The sequence below is a fragment of the Drosophila mojavensis genome, unplaced genomic scaffold, assembly GCF_018153725.1.
Source record: "Drosophila mojavensis isolate 15081-1352.22 unplaced genomic scaffold, ASM1815372v1 contig_16, whole genome shotgun sequence".
Classification (NCBI taxonomy): Eukaryota; Metazoa; Arthropoda; class Insecta; order Diptera; family Drosophilidae; genus Drosophila; species Drosophila mojavensis.
In genome coordinates this window covers 4634308-4657068 of record NW_025318693.1, presented here as the reverse complement: position 1 = coordinate 4657068, position 22761 = coordinate 4634308, and the positions used below count along the sequence as shown (strand labels likewise).

The window sequence follows — 22761 nt, the reverse complement described above, 5'->3', positions numbered from 1 at the left end:
TCATGGAATGTCGGCTCCTGAATAGAGAAAAGAGTTAAAATCTTCATGTGGTTCTTAGAGTGATTCTTCTAAAATGTGCCCTGTTTATATTTCATTTTTCTTTCAGTCTTTCATCAAAGTTTATTATAAATGATCTTTAAACTAATTTCAAAAAATGTTTAAATATTAAATATATATTTTAATGCATTCGTTCAGATTTACATATACATATATGCCAAAGCTTTGCCCTGAGTCAATGTCAACTTATGTAAAAAGTTCAGTATGCTAATGTTATTTTTGATTTACTGGTAATAAAATTTGTCCCAATTTTTAGCTATAACATATAAGCTAATTACGATTTTTATTTTAAAATTTACATGTTTATTTTATTCATTCATATTTATTTTATTCTATAATTGCAATGACTCTCATTACCATACAAGAACTAATCATATTCAAATAACTCAGATTTAATATAGAGCTATGCATAGCCCTTTAAGCTACTCCCAATTAGTTCTATGTGGAATATACATATTAACAATATACGCCTTCGTTCACATTTTCTTTTCAGCAATATTTTCGTGCTATTTCATATGGATGTGTGCATAAAAATGGTTGCTGTGCCTTTCACATTTTTGCTTGTATTTTATTTTTCTTTTTTATATTTATTTTTGTATTCTTCTCACGCCATCTTCCATTAATTCAGCCGTCAGCAAATAGACAAAAGGCCTTGCAACAAAATGGACTTGCGGCAGTCATTATTGGGTAGTTATTGTTGTTGCGAGTGCCAGGGTATAAAACAAAAGTGAGCATTAAGCCAAACAATAACAGCCAGGCTAGCAGTTGGCCAGGCGGGCCGTGTGGTGGGCGCACGGTCAGAGTGAAACAGGGAATGGCAACGTGCTCGGCGCCCATGCAAATTCAATAAATTAAGGCAACGGCCATTAATTATATTTTAAATTACAATGCACACACACACACGCACACATACACAGGCATACATTGGCAAGTTGTGCTTGCGCTTCTGCTGAGCCTGACAGAGAGAAAGTTGCACCCATTCAGCGGGCAAATTGTCGCTGTTTATAGCCTTGCACCAACAGCGCGCAAACAATGAAAGCAAAAGCAACGACAATAACAAACTGACTGCCAAGCAGGCCATTGTTGCTACTGGAAACCACTTGGATGGCGCCATGCATCCCAGCTATGCACATGAGCAGATGAAAAAAGAGGAAAAATTCAAATAATAAGAGCAAAAAATACAAAAAAAGAAAGAAAAAAAGCTTTAATACCAACTTCAACTTTAGCTGCTGCAGCAACCTCTGCTGCCGCTGCTGCCTTCTGCTGTCAGTGCCAGCAGCAGAGCACTGTGATGACTGCTGGCCCATTAGCGGCGCGTAAACAATGGCCAAGGCTGTTGACAATGCCGGCAAGCCATTAAGGCTGACGCCAGCCGTTGACCGCTAACGTGTTAACTGCAGCGAGCCAACTTTTTAATTGGTTTTAAGGCACGAGTGAATTTCCATAAGGCAAAGGCAAAGGCAAAGGCTCAACTGCCATTGGATTGCATTTAATTTGTCTACTTCTTGGGCTTGGATCGTTTGCCGCGCTTCGGCTTCTTCTTGAAGGGGCCCAGGCCGCGTCGCACCATGGTGCCGCGCCACCAGGCCTGCAGCCTGACGGCGCACTCAATGCGATGCACCTCCAGATCGTGCAGCCGCTGCTCCTCCTCCTTCCTGGCTGTATACTCAGCAACGAACTGCCTGTGCTGGGCGTTCAGCTCGCGATGATGCGCCAGCAACTTGTTCTGCTCGAGGATGCGGAGCTGCCAGGCCTCCGTCTCGCGCTCAACGCGTCGCATCTCAGTGGCATAGCGCTGCTGCCAATGCTCAATGCGCTCCCGCAGGTCGGCCAGCTCGCGACTGCGAAAGGCGTTCAGCTCCTGGCCGACGCGCTCCTCGCGTGCCAGACGCTGCTTGTAGTCGAGTATGTCTCGCAGGTAGGCTCGCTCGGCATTCTCGCCCCAGATCTGGGCCTGAGTCACGCGCGCCGCCTCCCAGCGCTCGACCAGACTGAACTCCAAGTCGTTGACCCGCGAGACGCACTTCAGATTGTACTTGGCATCGGCGATGCGTTCCTCCATCTCCTTCAGCTTGGCCGCCCCGTCGATTTCCAGCTGCTCCAGTTCAGCCTTGAGCTGAATCTGCTCGTCCTTGGAGCGCTGCAGCTCCTTCATTGCCACAGACTCTTCGCTGTTGTTGCCGCTCAGGTCACTAATCGCCAGCTCCAGGCGACTGGGCTTTTCGTTCTCCAGCTCCTCCTGGGTCATGAACAGCTGCTCATTGGCGGCCATAACAAAAGCACGCAGTGCGTCCAAATCTCGTTCATATTTCAGCGCATCCAGCACACGCTCATCCACCTGGACGTCATCCAGATCTGTGTCGCCCAGCAAGGACTCCAGTCGCGGCAGCTTCTTGCCCGTGAGCAGCAGGCGCTGAGGCAACGCCTGCTGGCCAATGGATGAGCTGCGCAGCCTGCGCAAGGAGGCGGGCAGCCGTGCCGGCGGCTTTTGCATATTCAGGCGCTGCGAGCGCTGCTGCAGCACCAGCTTATCAATGGTCTCCTTATAGGTGACAGCCAGCATCAAGCGCTTCCACTCAGCCTGCTGCTCCTCATCGAAGGCCTCCATTCTGACTGGCTGCAGCGGGTCGTGTGAGGTGCGGCTGCTTGGCTGCTTGGCTGCTAGGCTACTTTATCGATATCGCATGTCTGAGGTTGCCAAGGCAACTGTTGTTTGGCTGAAAGTAATGCAACTGTCTCTGTCCTCTTCTGCTTGGCCAAGCGCCAATGGGTATGCTACGCATTTGCCGTCGTCGTCCGCCATTGCCCGTTCGTTTACGTGCAAAAATGCCAAACTCGTGCTGGCGCCTTTATGGGACAGCAGCAGCAGCAGCAGCAGAAACATGAGCATGAGCAGTCTCGGAATTTATCTTTGTCTCCCGAGCTCTGCTGCTCTGCTGCTCTGCTGCCAGCCATGGCGGCGGTTCCTCTTGGGTTCATTCACTTCTTCAGCCAGCCAACTAGCCTGTGCGTCTTTGCACAATCCCCATGCCCTGCTCCCATCCACCGCCTGCTGCCCAATAAGCCCTGCGCCGATTGCAACTTAAGTTATTGGCACACAAGGTGGCAGACCCGCATTACAATTAAATTATCGCGTTAACCGCAAAACCTGTGCACAGCTGCGCGATTTTGCTCTGAAGCTTTTTCCACCATGTCAACAGCGAAAGGGCAAACACAGTCCGGAGAGCTTTATGCATATGCGACTATTTGATACCCTGCAACTTAGCTTTACCACTGACATTTAAGCAAATTGAAATTTTTATTATATCGGAGTAATTTCAATTTTATTTTATATATTATTTTTAAAATAATTTAAATAATAAATATTTAAAAATTTAATTTTTCTGTATTCATTTCAGTTATGTCTGCAGTTAAATTATTCACAATATCTAACTTTGTAAAAAGAGAAAATTCAATCAATTTCGAGTGGTTGAACTTTTGCCCCACAGTTCAAGCAGCGGCCCTTTGAAAGGCACTCGCCGGTGGTCATTGGCAGCGCAGGCTCTATGAATGGAGCGCTATGAGAAATTACCAGAAGTACACACACATACATACACATACACATATTAATATTATGGCAGCTGCTGTCTCGCGCACACACTGTGAGCCACTGCGAGGCTGGCACAGAGCAGAGCCGCCGTGGCATTCCGACACATGGGAACTGCATGTGGCGTCTTTGGCGCTTGGCGCTTGGCGCTGGGCGAGTGGCTCCGTTGTCAGCGGCCATTATTTTTAATAGAGTGCAAAGAAAAAGTTTTCAGTTTTCTGCTTCATTGACTGCAAATCGGGAAAAGGCGTCGAGGTCGCCACTTCTTCTGAAATTAAATGCGCCAAAAAGTATGCTGTGCAGCGACTGATAAGCAGGCAGCGCGCACACACACACGCACGCATAAAGAGAAAGAGTGTGTGACAGACAGAGAGAGAGAGAGAGAGAGAGACTCCTGCAAGCAGCATAGTCTCACAAAATGTGGCATTTGCAGCATAAAGCCATACACATAAATTCGCTCTGGCCAAATATTCAATTTTCTTTTCGATTCGCCAAGAAAGTTTCCCAGCAAATTCCGTTCCTTTTATACTTTGGTAGAGCAATGCATAGCCATTGAAGCCAGTTTCAGTTTGTTCAATACTTGGTCAATGCATTTTATCGCGAGCTGCAGATCAATGCTAATAATAAATATATTGTGCGACAATTCAAAATACATTTCGCTTGAAGTGTCTGCTAAAAATCAATTAACCGCAGGCCCAGTCTCAGTCTCTGAGCTGATGATTGCATGTCAATAGAATTTTCTAGCAAATATTTGGCTTTTCATTCATTCATTCATTCATATTTTTATCAGCTTTGTGGAGGGGGTATGGGCGTGGCTGGTACTTTTGTTACTTGGCAACAACTTTATTTGGCAAATCAATTGTTTTAAATTCGTTTCGCAATAAGCTCCAACATAAATATGAAAGCAAATGCCTCAGTGGAGGACTTTACAGGTGATAGGAATTCATACGGTGATGGCAAAAGGGAGCACTCTGACCACACTTCAAACAATAATCGGAATATCAAGCTTTGAATTCTTTTTTTTTTTTTTTTTTTTTTTTTTGTCTTTTGTCTGTGTCTGTCATATGCTATTTAAATATTTACATTAGACATGTGGTAACGAAGGGCATATACATTGCAAAGGAAAAGGCGTTTAAGTAGGGGAGCTTTGCGATATTTTATGAAAGAAAAATGAATTTATTTATTTATTTATATTTACTTTTTATTTTTATTTTTTTTTTTTATTTTTTAATATTTTTAATATCACATATACACATTTATATATCATACCTTAATAATGAATTTTTTGTATATATATGGTTTATAGATATATTTCCATATTTCTAAAATCTATAGTTTATTTATTTATTTTTATTTATTTATTTTTTTTGTGTCTACTAATTTTAGTATTATGAAATGGTTTGAAATGGACTAATGAGGATCTTTAGGGGTTTTATTTCTAATTAGATTACAATCTATGAGCAGTAAAACTCAGTGTATTAGACGTACAGATGAAATAGGTTTACTTGTCTTTGACTTGTCTTTTGATGAAAATAAATATTTACATAAATGCTTCATTAATTTATTTTGTGTATTGTGTTTAATTTGTTAGCTAGCTACTTTTAGTTTCTACATACTAAATATACACTGAACTATCCCTAAAAGCTATCCATCCGCAATGAAAGCACGCACACACACACACACACTGCATGCTGTATTCTCTGTTTATGCGCGCATAACTTGTCGCATTTATGTTGGCCAGTGTAAATAACCGAAAATTGTATGTTGCGAGCCGCAACCACGACACCGTGACGACAACGGCAGATGCCAAGCGAAAGCCAAGCCAACCTCACGCTGAACTAGGGGTAGCAGCAGCAGCAGCAGCACGAGCAGGAGCAGGAGTCGGGCCTCTCTGCTGCACCGACTGGCGATGTCGCGGCTCTGGTCATGATGGTGACTCTGTGAATATGTCAGAGCGCCGTTGTCTGCGGCCAACGAGTGATAGACGCTACCATTAATTCACATTCAGGTGCTGCACGCTTGGTTGCCTCGCCAGAAAGTGAGTGAGAGTGTGAGTGTGAGAGTGAGAGTGAGAACAACATGTGTTTTTTGTCAGCCACCCTAAAGTGTGGACAGGGATCGGTAAAGTTTAGTGCGGAGTCTGCGGTCGCTCGTCCAGGCAGATCTCGTGCAATACCATGACAAATGCTCTGGCCAGCCCCAACGATTCTCGCTATTCGTGTGGAGCTCGCGCCGCCAGACAGGTGCTTAAAAAACTGACCCACTTGCTGGCCGCGCAATTAATGCGCACCCCAGATGTGAACATGGGCAAAATCGAAAGTTAGCCGGCCGCTCTCAATGTCCGCCACATTGTGTGGCCATAGCCAAAAGGGGCCAAAGTAAAATCAATAAGGGCAGGTCACTCCGCAGTGTCGCCTGTCGCCCGTCTCCTGTCCTCCTGCCTGCTTGTAGCCCGGGCCAATGCCAAGCAACCACCAAAAATGTATAAAAAGTGAACAGAACTGAACCAAGAAATGAGGTAGCCATGACAACCGCATTCAATAAACAAATGCCAAGCGCACACACACAGGCACACACAGGCACACATACGCTTGCACCTTTTATGCGCCCATTCAAATAAAGTTGCTTTAAAAATAACTCTCAATGCCGCATTTATTGTATTTGGTGCTGGGCCCGCGGTGCCACGCTAACTGTGTCAACATAGCAGAGCACCGGCTGCCATCGACAGTCGGACGGTGAGTGCGAGCGCGACTAGACCCAGTGCAGCAGCGAGATGTATCCGCAGGCGGAGCTGGAGAACTACAAGCTGCAAGTGGAGCTGCTGCAGGAGAAGCTGCGTCGCAGGTTTGTGGAGCACATTTTATAATTAGATATAAGTGCAACATGAAGTAAATATGATTCAGGCGAGATCTCTTTAAGCCAGCTAGCTTGCTCTGCGCAGAAAAACATTATTTAATAAGTTTTGAAGGCAGAGAAAGAAGAAAAAATTACTTAACTTTGCCTTTAGTTTTGCAACTTTGCTTGTAGCTTACATTAATTTCTAATTATTTGATGGACTTTGAGTTAAGTAAGTGAGGCAAAGCTTGAAAGTTCGGAATCAATATTGTGGATATACAAAAAACTGTTATTTATAATATATTTTATGCTTCTATATGTATGACTAATTTCTGCATTTTTCCTGGTGCCACAGCGAGGACAATCGCCAGCAGCTGGAGCATAAACTAGAAAAGGTTCTGCAAAAGCGCAGTGAAATGTGAGTAAAATTTGTTTTTGCTGTGCCAACGAGTCCAGGAACTCATTTATAACGTCATTCATTCTCATGTGCTCCAGCGAGAAAGGCATACGACAGAAGACACGCCAGAAATACCAGGAGTTCCTGGAGGAGCAGACGCTACGCAACGAACGAAACAAAAAGCTGGTGCAGATGCTGGAGCGCATCGATGAGCAGACGGCTGTCATGTCGCAGCGCAGCGAGAGACTTAAAATGATGAAGGTGAGTCACAGGTGCAATTCGAAAGTCACTCTCCGCCGCATCCTAATTCCATGTGCATCTGCTTGTCCACATGCAGCTGCAGTACCAAATGTACTTTGCCAAATTGGTTCAAAGCCAAACGCTACGCTGCATACAACAGACAGCCGCTCCAGGAGGCGGCGCAATGACGATTCCTGTGCTCGTACAGCCCCAGCCCCAGGCGGCGGCCGTGTCGAGTCCAGCTGTTGGGACAGCAGCGACTAATGCTGCAGCAGCTCCCATTGCAAATCAGAGCCAACCACTGATGTATCCCCTGACGACTGCAGGGCCACAGCAATGGGCCTTTGCGACGCAGGCGTCGGCGCCGACGTCGACCAACACTCAAGCTGGCATGTTATTAACTTCGCAGGTGACACCACAGCCCGCCGTTTATATGCCCTATCCGGACTTGTATGGTGGCGCAGGTGCTGGCTATGGCGCTGTGGGCCTGGGTGTGGGCGTGGGACAGCCGCTTGCCACATCCAATCTGTTCGACCTGCGTGCCACATTGCGTGCCCTGGACAATGAAAATGCCGATTTACCGGAGCGAATGACGCACTTTGATGCGGCCGCCCTAGCAGTCGATGAATCTCGAGGTGGCGGCGTTGACAGAGCAGCGCCAGCAAAAACAGCAGCCATGACGACAACGACAACGACAACGACGACGATATCAACTCCATGCTCAGTGAAAGATATGAGCGCACGGGAGCTGAGCAGCACATCCTCGACGTTGGCAACATCCTCGTTGACATTTGATAAATTGCCAATGACGGCAGCGCAGACTGAGCTGCCAGCTGCAGCTGACGCTGTCGCTGGCGTCGATGACGCTGGCGGTCGACCGCAAGTGTCGGCGCAGCTGCGTAGGGGCAGCCGGCAAAAGCAGGAGCAGGAGCAGGCGCAGAAGCAGGAGTTGGATGCTTGGCCAAATTCACGCGTGAATAAAGGCGAGCATGAAAAATCGCCAAGTGTCGTTGGCTATAATGAGGCGAGCGGGCAACATCAGCAACAACAGCAACCACAGCAACACCAACAACAACACCAACAACAACAACAGCAACAACAACAGCAACGCGATTTCGATGCTTACTTTGGTGAGCTGAAAATCGATGAGCCCTGGCACCCAATGGCAGCTCCAATAGCAACAATGACACGGCCAAAGGACCAGTACGAAGACAGAGCGGACCTAAACGTGCGTGCTGGCAAAATGAAAACAGTTGGAGGCGATGGCGCCATTGGCGGCCTCGTTGGCGGCATCAGCAGCGATTTGCTTGACGAAGTCAAAGCCAGCCGTGCTGCTTTGGAGAAGGCAGCGGCTGCGGTTGATCAGCAGCTAGCACGAGGTAATCAATTGTCGCCACCGGCAGCCAATGAGCCATTCGCTAAGCCCGGAGTGTCGATTGAGAATATTGAAAATGCCATTTACGGTGAACGTTTGACGGCAACAACCACTGCGATATCAGCCAGAGCAGCAGCAGCAGCGGCAACGGCAGCGGCGGCGGCAGCAACTGCAGCAAAAACAACAGCAACTACAGCATCGACACCGGGATTAGTGGAGAATTTGGTAAGCAACGCATCGATGCCACAGCCACATCAACAGGAACAACATCAGCAGCAACAGCAGCACCAGCAGCAGCATGGGGATGAGCAGGTGAGTGCCATGGATACACAACAGTTGTCGGAGCAGCAGCAGCAGCAGCAGCAGCAGCGACCAGACCAAACAGCCTACGGGCAGTATGATGCCAATAGCTATGTGGATCCGGGTGAGCCCAGTTACGCCAGCATTGAGTCGACTTCGCAGCAGCAGCTGCAACAGTTGCAGCAGCCGGCAGGCGTTGCGGCCGAGCCACTGTACAGTGAAATCGGAAATCCCACAGACTATCAGCAATATGCAGCGGATGCAGCAAACGCATCAGCCGAGGCCGAGGCAGAGGCGGCTGCAGCCACAGCGCAGCAAGAATATTCCGGCATGGATTACAGCAACTACGATGCCGCGCAATATGCAGCTGGCTATGATCCCAATGCCCAGTACCCGGGCTACATATACGATGAGGCCACTGGCCAGTACATGGCCGATCCCAATGCAGCTCAGTATGCCCCGGATGGCAGCTACGCGGGCCAGGACTATGATGCTGCAGCGGCAAATTATGATTACTATGGCGAACAGCAACAGCAACAGCAACAGCAACAGCAACAGGAAGAGCATCACGAACAAGAGCAAGGCGCCTATCCGATGTCTGACAATAGCAATGGGACAGCAGCGGAGCTGGTCGCACCACAGGAAGTGGAGCAGGCCCCGCCATCCGACAGGGCTGATGCAAAGCCCGAGGCCATTCACTCACCAGCGGTGGCCGGCAGCCTCGCAAAGCCCGCGAAACCCACATCGATACTTGCGTCGACAGACAAACAAGCGATGCCTAATGATGCGCATCAGCAGCAGCAGCAGAAGAAGAAGAAGCGCGTTAATTTCGTTGACAGCAGCGAAACGGATGATAGCTCAAGCGCGAAACCAGTCCAGGAGCTACCCGGACTTACTGGCAGCCCCGGCCCCAGCCCCAACCCGAGCGTTACAGCACCCGCGGGAGCAGTGGCCAGCGCGTCTGGCGTCGGCAGCGAAAGCGACTTCGATTTTTCAACGGGCAGCGAAGCGAAGAATTAGAACAAGCGCCAAACACTTCAGTTCTAATTTGCTGCCATTTAGGTTAACCAATGGACTGGCCATCCCCCACACAGTGGTCATTCATTCAATGGGATCGCATTCAATTTCTGTCCACAGCACTTCCCACTTCGCACACAATTCATGAATGGAAACTTTGATTTGAGCATCGTGAATATATATATATATATATATATATAAAGCATCTTGAATATATATGTATATAAGTATATATATATATATATATAAATCTTGTCTAGCTTACTTTCCACAAAGAAATGAAAACACACACAGTTAAATTGAGTATGAAATAAAATAAATTATTAATCAAGCTTAGCAAGAAATATAATATGAACTTTAATAAGCTTACGGTTTGAATTGACTCTGCACATTTCGATTTGGGAATTGGTCTCTTTATCATAATATTTTGTAATATTTAAGAGAAGACTTTTAATGGTATACATTTATATAATGAAAAATGGTTACATTTAATATATTTCTAAAATATAAACTAAATAATAAACTATTAAAATAAAATATGAACAATTAATTTATACGTTTCGCTTTTGTATAAAATTAAGTTAGATGTTGAGAGCTCTAAGATTTTTCACAAAAGATAATAAAAAAAACTTGCTTAAAAATTTTAATTAAATTTTCGAATTTTTAAGTACATATTTTCGTTGTTAAATATTATGCCAAAAAATAAGCTTAACTTAATTAATTAAATTATAAATATGAGTTTGTCAGCAATAGGAAGCATATGAAAACTTGACGTTAAACTGATGCCGATTTTTTAAATATTAAATGTGAGTTATTTAAGGCTGCAATCTTAAATGATTTTTACGCGGATAATTAATTAAAAATCATGGAATGCATTCAGAAATCAGAATCGTTAACAACTTTTATATAACCGTTTAAACACACAAAAGGCTCACTTTTTTAATTTCATAAGAGTTCAGCCTGTGGTGCACTTTGGTATTTATATACGTGTAAATATATATATATATATATATATATATATATATATATATATATATATATATATATATTGTTGGTTCTTGACTTGGACAATTGACCATGGTAGCGCATATATGTATGTACATACATATATACAATGCATATCGTATGCGTACATTACAATATTGCATTTTCAGGTTGCATAATAAGCCAAAGTGCAATTGTCACTGAAATGGGTTGATTGCCTGTCAGAGAGTCAATTGGCTGACCAACATATCCCGATGCTAATTAAGTGCAGCTATCGAAGAGCAGCACGCGATGCACATTTTACCTTTTCTGACACTAGGCTAGAAGGTGAACTGGTGAAAGTTGCAGCTGCAGCTACGCTAAAAGGCAAATATAATGGGAAAAAAACAACAACAATATAACAATTGCTTGAGGGAAAATTAAATATGCATATTTTAATACGAAAAGATCAATATATTGCAGATATTCCACATAAATTCAGGGAGAGGGAGAGAGATGGAATGAGAGAAGGAGATAGGTGGAATGAGAGTGAGAAAGAGTTAGAGAGAGAGAGAGTGAGAAAGACAGAGAGTGAAGGTGACAGAAGTAGAGAGAGAGAAGAAGCCAATATTTATTACATATAAATAAGTAATAAAAAATATTAGTATTCAGGCTTAAAAAAATACTGCATCGTAAAATATGATTTTCAAATATATTTTAAGCATTTACATACCGAGCCCTAAATGCTCTTAGGCACTCAAGTCCTTATTCGCATGTGTATATGCATATATATTTATAAATCTATATTTGTGTAGTAAATAACTATATATACATAGTATATATATATTTAAATAGTCGACTAGCATAAGAAGAGAAACAAGCTTTGATTCTATTCTCATGTCCACTTTTCGATTAACTCTGGAAACTGACTGCTGGCTGTTGTTGACACTTTTCCCATCAAATTTATATATGGATGTGATAAAAATGACGTTGATTTTATTATTCTCATTGAATTTTCTCGGCTCTTTTATTCCTGGCTAAATTTTTTTAAAGCTTATTCAACGATTTTTTAGACTCATTCACGAAAGTGAAATGAGTATATTGGTTTTGTGCAATGTCCGTCTTGCTGTCCGTCCGTCTGTCCGTCTGTCCGTCTGTCCGTATGAACGCAATCTATTTCGGCGCTATTGAAGCTAGAGACTTGAAATTTGGAACACATACTCGTGTATATCTCCGATTTATAAAGTGTTAAAATTTTCCCGATCCGCCCACTAGGGGCGTGGCAAATCGGAAAATGCATTTTCCGATATACCAGAAATCATGTTTGTTGAAGAGCTAGAAAGCTGAAATTTGGTATATAGGTCCGCGCCGACCACCCAAGATCACAAGCTATGGCGGATATATCTCCGCCCATTAGGGGCGTGGCAAATCGGACAAAACTGTATCTCCTAAAGTTAAAAACCTAGAATGCTGAAATTTTGCACGTAAGCTGATGTTTTAATTCTATGAAGATGGGTGAAAAAATTATATATCTACGCCCACTAGGGGCGTGGCAAATCGGACCTGAAGATATAGTGATTTTTCGAATTCTGTTATATTTTAGGCACTATTGATGCTAGAAATCTGAAATTTGGTATATATACGCGGGTTGATCCCCCAAGTCCAATGAGCTATGGTAGATATATGTCCGCCCATAGGGGGCGTGGCAAACCGCAAAAGTTTATATCTCCTACAGTTTAAGAGCTAGAAGCTTCAAATTTGGATAGTTAAGTTACTGGTAGCCTCCTCTATCGATGCCCCAAAAATAATTTTTAAGCCTCTTTAGGTGCGTGGCATATCGAAAAATACCCTGTAATTTTCACATTTTTTGAGCGTAAGAATTCAAATTTTGCATTTAGGTAACCGGTTGCTCGTTCTAAGAACTGGCTAAAATTGAGGAGTCGACGGCCACTAGGGGCGTGGCAATCGGCATTTACAGTGCCCGTATTGCGACATTTGTATACGTCAGCCATCTATTTATGCATTTGTACATATAAATAAGCTTAATAGATATTCATAATACAAAAAGAAACATTTTTATGAATTTAAAAAAATTTAAAAGAAGCTAAAATAACAAAAATTTGCAATTTACAAAAAAGTGTTTTCCGCGGGATTTGAACTCGCACCCAACCCAAACAGCATGTTTGTCAAAATAGCTAAAATAATGGCCGTCGGCGCTTCAGCCTACAGCACCACCGCGTTGTTTCGATGAACAGTAGTTAAAACGAAATCACATTATTGTTATGACGCCACATAGCAAAGAAAAGCCAGAGTGGTGGCTGGAAATTCAAAAACAATGCAGACAAATCAATCGCAACGAGATTCTTAGAATATGCTAGAGTACGCATTTATGTGTGCATACATACACACATACAAATGAGCGCGTGTATAAGGCTGGAATGCTTGATGCTATGCGTGCAGACTTACATATATACATATGTATATATTTGCGTATATGTATTTGAGGGCTATTTAAGAAGAAACAAATTTAAACTTATAAAATTATTCGACTAAGAAAATGAAAAGTATTAAGTGCCATTCAGTCAAGCTCGCACCTTTCCAATAAAATATCTATTTTATAAAAAACGAAATATGTATGAAAAAAAAAATAATAATAATAACATAGTAGAGGTTCGAACCTCCCCTACTCTAACATTACTTGCGTCGCCCTTAGCACCCGCGCCACTGCTTTGCTCGAGCAATCAGTTGCTAAAATAGAATAGCTTAATAAGAGAGCGTCATCAGACAAAACTACAGTAACGGCTAGAAAGTCCAGAAATCAATCGAAATTCTAAGAATGTGAGAAAAGGCGCGCTTCTGTCTGTACGCATAGAATAGACGATGAGTGTGTGCACATGTATAGTAAAATCGCGCTGATCTGCTGCTAGCTTGAAGCCGGTATCCAATATATGGATATAAATACATATATATTATTAAAAGTCTAAATTTTATAAATTATATACAATAGCAATAGCTATCGATGATTTTCCAATTTTAATGGGATCATGCCCTGTTTTTTTTTGCGCACTAGACTTGAAAATTGCACTATATACTCTGGTTGACAGCGTTTGGGCTGTGAATGAGTCTTCTGCAATCGGTATCGCCCGACTGCAACGTTCTTACTTGTTTTTTTTTTTTTTTTTTTTTTTTTTACGAACTTTGTGGCAATTTATACATGTATGTCTTAATTATACTTGCAGTGCAATTCAGTGCACTCAAACCATTAAAATTTATGAATTTTTTTTTTTTTTTTTTTTTTTTTTTTTTTGTTTCAATAGAATTTTAACCAATATAGTCAATTATCTAGCATTTGCATTGAATAGAAAAGCAAACAAAAATTATTGATTCAATGCACGAGAGCCAGGCACAGCCTTAGCGCATACTTAAATGTATCTCTATTTATTATAATAAGCTTTTGAAAAAGAAACATCGTCTTTTTTTCATTTCATTCATTCCTAATGAGCTGAACATTTGTAACTGGTTGTTGGGCCGAAGGGCAACAGTGAGAGGAGCGTTAAAAGGTTTCGAGTGAACATTTTTTTATTGAAAAATTTGAAATTAAATGCTACAACGGGGAGCCTCAAAGGCGAATCGCAAATAAAACTGAAATGGGTCACAATTAAATGCTCTTAGTCAAATGAGAATTCCCAGCGACGTTTCGCATCGAATGAAAAATTGAGTGTATTTCGTACTCGACTTACATGTACAGCAATAAGTATCGCAACAGACGCTTTTTGAAATTTGAGCCGACGGCTTTAAGTCGCGCGTCGGGTCTAAAATTGATTTCTGTTGAGTATTAGCATAAACGTAAAACTTATAAAGCATTTATCAGACGGAATATATCATATAGATGATATGGAAGAACGAGCACAGGAAGAGAGAGGGAGAGAGTGTTAAAAAGAGAGAAAGAGAGAGAGAGAGAGAGAGAGAGAGAGAGCGAGTGTGGCATGTTTCTACAATAAATTGCAAAGCAAATCAAATCAGCACGTCGCAGGTACAAGGATAAAGGATTACGAATATAGCTTCAGCCACAACACGAATAATTGAGTGCTGCTTATTTATGCACCCCAAGCAACCAAATAAGAGACAGGAAGAGCAAGCGCAAACGAGTGAGAGAGAACACAACACGAGTACCGAGAATCGAAAAAAAAAATTTATATATATAAATAAATAAAAGAAAAGAAAGAGAAAAGAAAAATACATACACATAATCAGTGCTGAAATTCAATTTTGAAATAAAACGCAAATCGAGTAGCGCAAGTCACAATGCCGTGCCGTGTTCCTTGTACTTGCTCGCCGAAGAGGGGCGCAAGGGCGGGGCGTGAGTGGTGTGAGAATACAAAAAAAAAGAATGTATATTCGCATATGTTCGTGTATTTTGGCTGCCTAAATAGGCACTGCTGGGAGCAACATTTGTGGTACACGCGGCGTATGATTGACATTTATGCAAATGGCTTACAGGGCCGCGCCTCGTTTGGGGGTGTTGACTATGACAATATTTACACAGCCGCTGCTGTATAACTGTAACCCTTTCTCTCTGCCTTTCCTCGATACTGCAAGTCATTCACATGCGCTACATGGAACTGAGAGGAACTACTCAATTAGACAGACTTCAGGAAGGATCATTATTTATGGAATCATCTCTTTTTCTCAAATAAACAATTTATTTGTAACCATGATTAATATGGTATACTTATATCTAGTATATCGTTGACTTTATTTGGTCAGCCATGGCTCATTTCAATGTTTGCATTGACATTAACACTAATTGAAAACATGAAATGCGATATCTCGCAGACAGACTGTATATGCGTCATACTCGGCGTATACACAATGTTACCTGCTCCAACCCTTGGCATGATTAGTGAACGTTCAGTGCGCCCGACAGCTCAAGCCAGCTACGCTCAGTTCGTGCCATTTTCACGGTAAAAACATAACAAAAGTTTTCGCTATTTTCTCCCCCTGCACAGGCAGGCCCACAGTGGAACAGTGGAAGTTTTCTGCGTTTTTCCGCCAACTTATTATTGTTTAAATATTTATACGAGCTTTGGCAGATACAGTGGCATAAGGACTCTGACTAGATGGAGTCAACCGTGCCCCGTGCCGTGTGCCACATGCCACATGCCATATACCATGTAGCATGTAGCATACAGTAAACATCGTGGCTGCCGTGTGCTGTCTAGGCAACACATGTGCGACAAGTTCGAGGCGCCAAAGTTTGCGCGACACTCGATGGGCTCGACATTGTCACGTAGTTGCCTGGCCACTTGCTTGACGTTGAGTGGAGCTGCCAGCGATATGCATATGAATGCCAAAGTGCCTCAGAGCAATCGATTTGGCTCTGACAGTGCCTGTCGTTGGCAATCGCTTGATAAGCGCAGCAAACCCATCCGAAGCTTATTGCACACATAGTTAGCATTAGTCCATTTGACTTTTAGCAGTGCAAGTTCTATTAAAGCTGTGGCACGTGACTTTTCCTAACATTCCGAATGAGTCCAGCTTAGCTGTGACACCTGAGCCCCTAAAAATTCATCAGAAAGCTTTAATATCAAGAATCTTATAAAAGGGTATTTAAGCAAAATTGTCCTTCATTTTAACCATCTCTTCTCTCTAACAATCTTGTCATTAGAGCTACAGTATTCAATCCGTTATGAAGGTCAGCTCTCTACTAGAGCATATAAGCTTCGTTTTAGCTACTGCGACTGCCAGTAATTTCATACATGATTCACTTTAAGAGCAGCAAGCACGTATGTGTGTTTTACAACGATGGCAAACAGGGCAAATAATCATCATAATATTTCTGAAGTGGCGCTGCAATTTGGTCTATGAACACAAACATCAGTTGCAGCATAAAACCTTCACAAGCATAAATTCACACGACATGCAAATTTACGAGCTTGAATGGAAATTTCAATATCAAGCAAACTAATTGCTCAAGTGAATTACAGACAGAGTCAAGGAGTCGCAAATGGAGAGCACTTGGCCCGGCCCGGCTGCCAATGAATATCAGAACAGAAAGAAACTTTAAAACTTACAAATTGTATGCTAAGAAAAATTGCACTGTGTACGTGTATATATGCATATGCGAGTGTATGTCTCAATTGAGTCGGGCAATGCAGATAAGCTTACTTATAAGAGATAAGTAATTCGCAATATATATCGAGTTATACAGAATTAGGTTCATATTTTTATAAAAATTAAATTTCGTAAAAGTCTAAGTTATTATTAGTTATTTTTATAATATTTCTTGCAATCTATCTTAAGCATTATAAATAAATAAATTGACTAACTTTAACTGTAATAACAATATGTTTAAAACTAATTGAACTTTACTTTCAGGTACAGCAGACAAAATAAACTCAACACATTTTCAACTTCAACTACAAGACTTCCCTTTAATTTGTATAGCGGTGAGATATTGATAGGAATAAGTATTAAGTTTAATTAGCTTCTCATTATCGACTAATTATATATCAGCTGCCTTGGCTGCTGCCAGCTATGCATGATTGATTCTTAGTAGAACAGCAGCCATTGTGTTACGTCACTCTGAGGCAACCAATTTGCATTATCCTCATTCTCCATTGAGGACTTATCTGCCATTCGCTAAATAGTCACATTATTAGTATTATAATTAAATACATGCCATGCCCAGAGATCTGCTCTATTGTTTAAGTATTACTAGTGAAATATCCTCCAATGATAGGCACCCACGCAACACTTTACGGAGCTGCCCACAGGCTCAATAGACGAGCGCACAGATACGCCCACCTTAGGGCGGGCCTTATTGCGCACCGCCACATCAACGGATTTGGCTGCGCAATTTGCCGCACTTGATTTCAACAAAACAAAAGCCGAGCCACGAATTGAAAAGGCTTTTCAAAGCATTGATTACGTATCGCTGCCAAGCAGCCGAAAGGTGAGCTCCCTCAAGTCTCTAGGATTATTGACCTATTGTCGATATAGCCCTGTCCGTCTGTCCGTCCGTCCGTATGAGCAAAAGGATCTCAGAAGATATAAGAGCTAGAGAAATTTGGCATGCATACTCGTGTATACCATAGGCAGTACGAGTTTGCTTTATTTTTTCGATAACTCATCCGATAACTTTTTTATCGAGAATAATCGAAAAATCGACTTGGTTTTTTCAGCCTAGTTTGAACACTTTTAAACCTGGAGACTTCAAACTTGCGTTGTATATAGTTAGCAGAGCGCGTGCTTATAAGTGCATGTGTATGTATGTGTACATAGAAGAAGTGCAGAATGATTAGAATATCAGCTTGGAGGGTTCAGGGTATCTCCTAGTCGAGCAGTCTCGACTGGAGCCTTCTTACTTGTTTAAGATTGTTATTGTATGACATTGAAGGGAATTAAATCTAAAAATTAAATAAATGTTGTATTTATGCCTAGAGCAGCCTTGTCAACTCGAACTGAACTACATCATATCAGCGCTTCATTCTACAAATTTGAAATGTTTAAATAGATTCATGTAAAGTTCGACTCTATGAGTGTAGTCTCGCTTTCCAGCCTTATATATAGCGTATATATAAGCATCGTAAGTGGCCTGAGTTCTGTTCGCCAGCTACATATGTCACGGTAACGCCGGGAAGACAAATTCACAATATTAAAGTAAACATGTTAAAACCATAAAACGCAACTTCGCAAAAGTAGCACAAAGGAAAGAGGAGAATGGATGGCTCGTGGGGGCATGAGTGCGAGGGGGTGTAGTGGGGCACGAAATATTACTGCAAAGCAGCAGGGCACAACAAAAACACGCGCCAGAGAAATCATGTAGAAAGCATTCGCCATTGCCTCTATGCATGTGCACACACACGCACACAAACACACATACATGTGTGTGTGCACATGCCACGTTTGCACAAACTCTAAGGCAATATTTTTTGCGCAAGCAACGAACTGGCGAACAGTTGACTAATGCACAACAAAGACGACCATCCAGAGAACTGGGGCCAGCGCCAGAGATCGAGAATTCATCTGACAAAGGGCGGGGGGCGTGACGAAATATGTGAAATCATGAATAAACTGCCTTGTGCATGCATTCAAAGCTCGCTCGTCCTGCATGCGCTTCAATTGCCAGGCGCTGGCTGTTTGTGCAGCTCTCGGGATTTTTTTGTTCTTTTTTTGTGTGTGTGGCCCTTTAATTGTGTCTTCTTTTCACTTTATGCAAACTGCAGCCTTTGAGAGCACAGCGGAACGCCTCTCCGACGTAAGCTTAGGCTTCGCATCGATCTTTAGACATGCAAATCGGTATTTCACAGAGACGATTTTCTGTTAGAAATGTATTTAAGACTCGATTTAGCTTGGCTTGGGCCATGTGCCTAAATAATTTAACTCGCTGTTTATATTTAAATTACACCAGAATTTCATTAACTCCCACGCACACACACACATCTCGGCTTACAGCTCACAGCTTCACTTGCCTGGCTGCATTGCTCCTCTTACCGCATTCGCCTACTGCGTGTCTCTCCTTAGCCGGAAATGTTCTCTCTTTTCTATTTTTTTTCAACGAATTTTTCTTCGTTTTATAGCTCTGTTGCTGCTGCTCCTGCTCTTGCTCCTGCTGCTGCTCTTGCTGCTGCTCCTGCTACTGGCCAGGGTCATTTTTTTCTGCTGTTGCTGCTGCTGCTGCCAGCTGAGCTTTAGTGATGAAGGGTGGAGCTTAAAAATGAATCATTTGACTTTTTCTTATTCAATAATTTATAAGAATTAGCAGAGATTTGCATTTTTTCTCGCCACTCTCCACTTTCTACTCGCCGCTCGCAGTTGTGTGGCGCTGCAAATTTCTATTTAATTTGATATTTATTGCAAGCAATTTCATTTTTGCCTGCTGCATATCCCTCGTATCTCGGGGCAGCCGCAGACGCTGCTAAATGTGTCCGACAGCCCAGGCACATCTGACTTGGGTATATTGTATCTCGTATCTGGCATTTGTAGATGCCGTTTGCCGCTTGTTGTGGCCGCCAAAAGTTTCTCAATGCGAGCAGCGCATTTGCTGTTTGACATTTACTTGTGAGGCAACGCTTTGTGCAACCGCCGCGGTGGTTCAACTGATGCTTCATTAGCAATGCCAACAGAGGCGAAATTGAAATTGAAATCCCACTCAAATCGCGACTCGCTTCGCTTTCTTGCGCCACTGTTGCGCTTTGCTTAGCGTTGCTTGGCATCCAAAGCAAACCAAATGCATGCTTGCCTTTGTTTTAGTTCTTGCTCTTTTTGTTCTTATTGCTCGCTCTCCTTATTTGTCTTTTGGATTTGCATTTGGCAGACGAGCTGTGGCATTGTAGCCATCTCCAGTGCTGGGACATGCATTCTCCTCTGGCATCGCCATTTAAATTTGACATGCTTGTTGCTGCTGCTGTTGTTAAATTTACAGCCATCTTAAGTTTCCATTAATGCTCTGAAGTTTAGCGTCTTGCCAGGACCTGCTCCTGCCGTCAGTTGTAGTCCGGTCCGGCTGCTGCTGCAGTCCCTGCTCATTGAGTGAGCTCTTAAGTGAGCTGAACCGAAAGTTCTTAAGTTATTGTAATTTCATGGCGCTCCAGCATGCAGCGCTCAACTGCTGACAGACTGAGCAGTCCGTCCGGCTGTGCGACCGCTCGTCTGTCTGCGGCTCTTAGCTTAAAGCTGTTTAGTAATTAATTAACTTTGCTTGCTTAAGAAATGAAATATAAATAACTTTGACGTTTCTGTGCATAATCAAATTACTCATCTATTTTTGCCATAAACGATGCTCAGCAGGCGACTTCGACCTCGCACAGCTCGATAACCCGATTCGCTTGCACAAATCCACATTACGCCGACCTATGATAACACAATCACACAGTTCTTAACACAACTGACTCGGCTTTATGTGCACAGCCTCGCCCATATGAGCACTGATATGTAGATAGTTCTCGTTAGTTGCATTTCCCTGAGACAGTCAATCAATAAGACATAATTAATCCAACTGTGGCCCAAAGCCAAACACATACGGATGTGGGTGTGTGTATGTGTGTGCACATGGAATAGGATTAGATGGCACAAATGCACTCGAAGTTATTCGGGCATTATTATTATCTACGTTCATTTAGAATTGATATTTACAAATTCCTTCATTACATATCATATCTGGCATTTTGATGAATGCGCTTCGAATTGTAAGTCCCGTATCTACAAATAAAATTAATTTGTTTACATTCTGAATTCAATTTAGAGCTTTGGATGAAATATGAATTGTTTTGTTGAATGTATTCTTAATCAATTTAAATAGAGTCAAAAAATATGAAAATGGGAAATATTATTTATATGCGCGAGTCACAAAGAGTTGCCTAGAGAACTTTGCCCATTGATTTAACTTGAGCTAAATAATTTGGGTTAAATAAATCAATGAAAGAAAATTCATTAAAAATGTTAAAAATTATTAAAGCCTTTGTAAAATATATTTAAATAATAATTAAAATGATAACAATGCAAAGAACTTAATGCTGAGGGAGCCACAAGTATATACCTAAACATATACATATACATATATAAATATATACATATATGTATTAGGCGATCATAGAAGGAATGCTTACATAATTCGTGGGAAGTAAACTTTGATCTATATTTGAATTTATTTTACTTCACTCTTCTCTTATTTTATTTATTATTTTTTTGGTATTCATTTGATTCGGTTGAGATGGCATAATCGATTTTATGCAAATGATTTATTCTTTACTGAGGCTCTGCAAACACTCAAATCCATTACAAAATAATAATAATAGTAATAATAAAATTCTAGATGTAAAATCTGTGAGCGCTGTGAGTGAAAGCGACCCATTTTGGCCACAAATAAATAATTTTATTTTCTGTTAGAGATGCAAATGTTATGCAAACAAAGAAAACTTCCTAATGGAATTTCTCACATGTCCGACATATGCATAAAACCTTCTAAACAAACATTTTACCCACCTCAACCACCCGTTGCGGCCCAATGGCCAATGGGCAGCGAGCAATGGACAATGGGCAGAGAGCACTTCACACACATGTCAAAAAGGAAGCGGTCAAAAAATTGCTTAGCATGAAAGTGGCTCAAGTTTTGCAATTTGAAAGACGATAGAGCTTTAGAATTCAATGGTTGCCCAGTTCAAATCCCAAATATGTAAATACAGTTCACACACACACACACATACACAGTTACTGTGATAGTATATGAGAGTGCCAGCATCCGCATCTGTGTGTGTGTGTGTGTGTGTGTTTGTATTTGGGGTGGCTTAGTTGCTGCTGTGCAGGTATTTGTTGTTTCTGTGGTTAAGCAATGCTGCATTGTGGTTTTGGTGCACCAAGCTAATGAGTTTGTGGTTTTTGGGACAACGAGCATAATTGCTTTTAATTGCAATAAGCGAATTATTCAGACTTGTAGCTGCGGTCGACACTGTCCCAGAAAGTAAGCCAGCTGAAGCTGCGTGCTGTTATTATTATTACTATTATTAATATATATTTTTAAAGCTACACGTACTCACCAATCGTTAGACTAAAGATCTAGTTTAGTTGCTTTAAAGGCACTTGGGGCATTCTATAAGGCTATAAGTTCGTTGATATGAGAGATTCCTATTTCGAATCCAATTCGAAGTGGTCAATTAGCTAATTAGGCTTTAAGTGTGGCCTTTAAGCTGCGGCACCTAATTTGCGGCTGGCGAGGCAGGCGAAAACTTTTTGACAACGCTTGTTTGACAACTGAAACAATGGTTGCAAACTTTTCGTGGCATGCGAAATGCCAGCTGATAGTTTATCCCATCGGATGCCGTGGGCAGCTCCACAAGCATAGTTATGCCATTCTGCGAGCAGTGAGTAATGGCGCCTCAAAACGCACTCGCCGCAGAACATGAAAAGTAAAGCCGCTTTTGTTTGTCGCTGTTAGCTACAGTTTTCCCCATACGTGTGTGTGTGTGTGTGTGTGTGTGTCGCAGTGCGTGT

The 22761-nt window shown here is 42.2% G+C and overlaps 2 protein-coding genes across 2 annotated transcripts; one reads left to right on the top strand and one right to left on the bottom strand.

Annotated features, from left to right (window-relative positions):
- Positions 1 to 410: 410 nt before the first annotated feature.
- Positions 411 to 2683, bottom strand: LOC6573436 (dynein regulatory complex protein 9). Its single transcript, XM_001999481.3, has one exon. The coding sequence runs from the start codon at positions 2663 to 2665 to the stop codon at positions 1556 to 1558; it is 1110 nt and encodes a 369-aa protein (XP_001999517.1). The 5' UTR covers positions 2666 to 2683; the 3' UTR covers positions 411 to 1555.
- A 3693-nt stretch (positions 2684 to 6376) lies between these two features.
- On the top strand, positions 6377 to 9969 carry LOC6573437 (AF4/FMR2 family member lilli). Its single transcript, XM_032728095.2, has 4 exons — positions 6377 to 6487; positions 6834 to 6896; positions 6974 to 7136; positions 7213 to 9969. The coding sequence occupies exons 1-4, from the start codon at positions 6417 to 6419 to the stop codon at positions 9808 to 9810; spliced, it is 2895 nt and encodes a 964-aa protein (XP_032583986.1). The 5' UTR covers positions 6377 to 6416; the 3' UTR covers positions 9811 to 9969.
- Positions 9970 to 22761: the final 12792 nt, after the last annotated feature.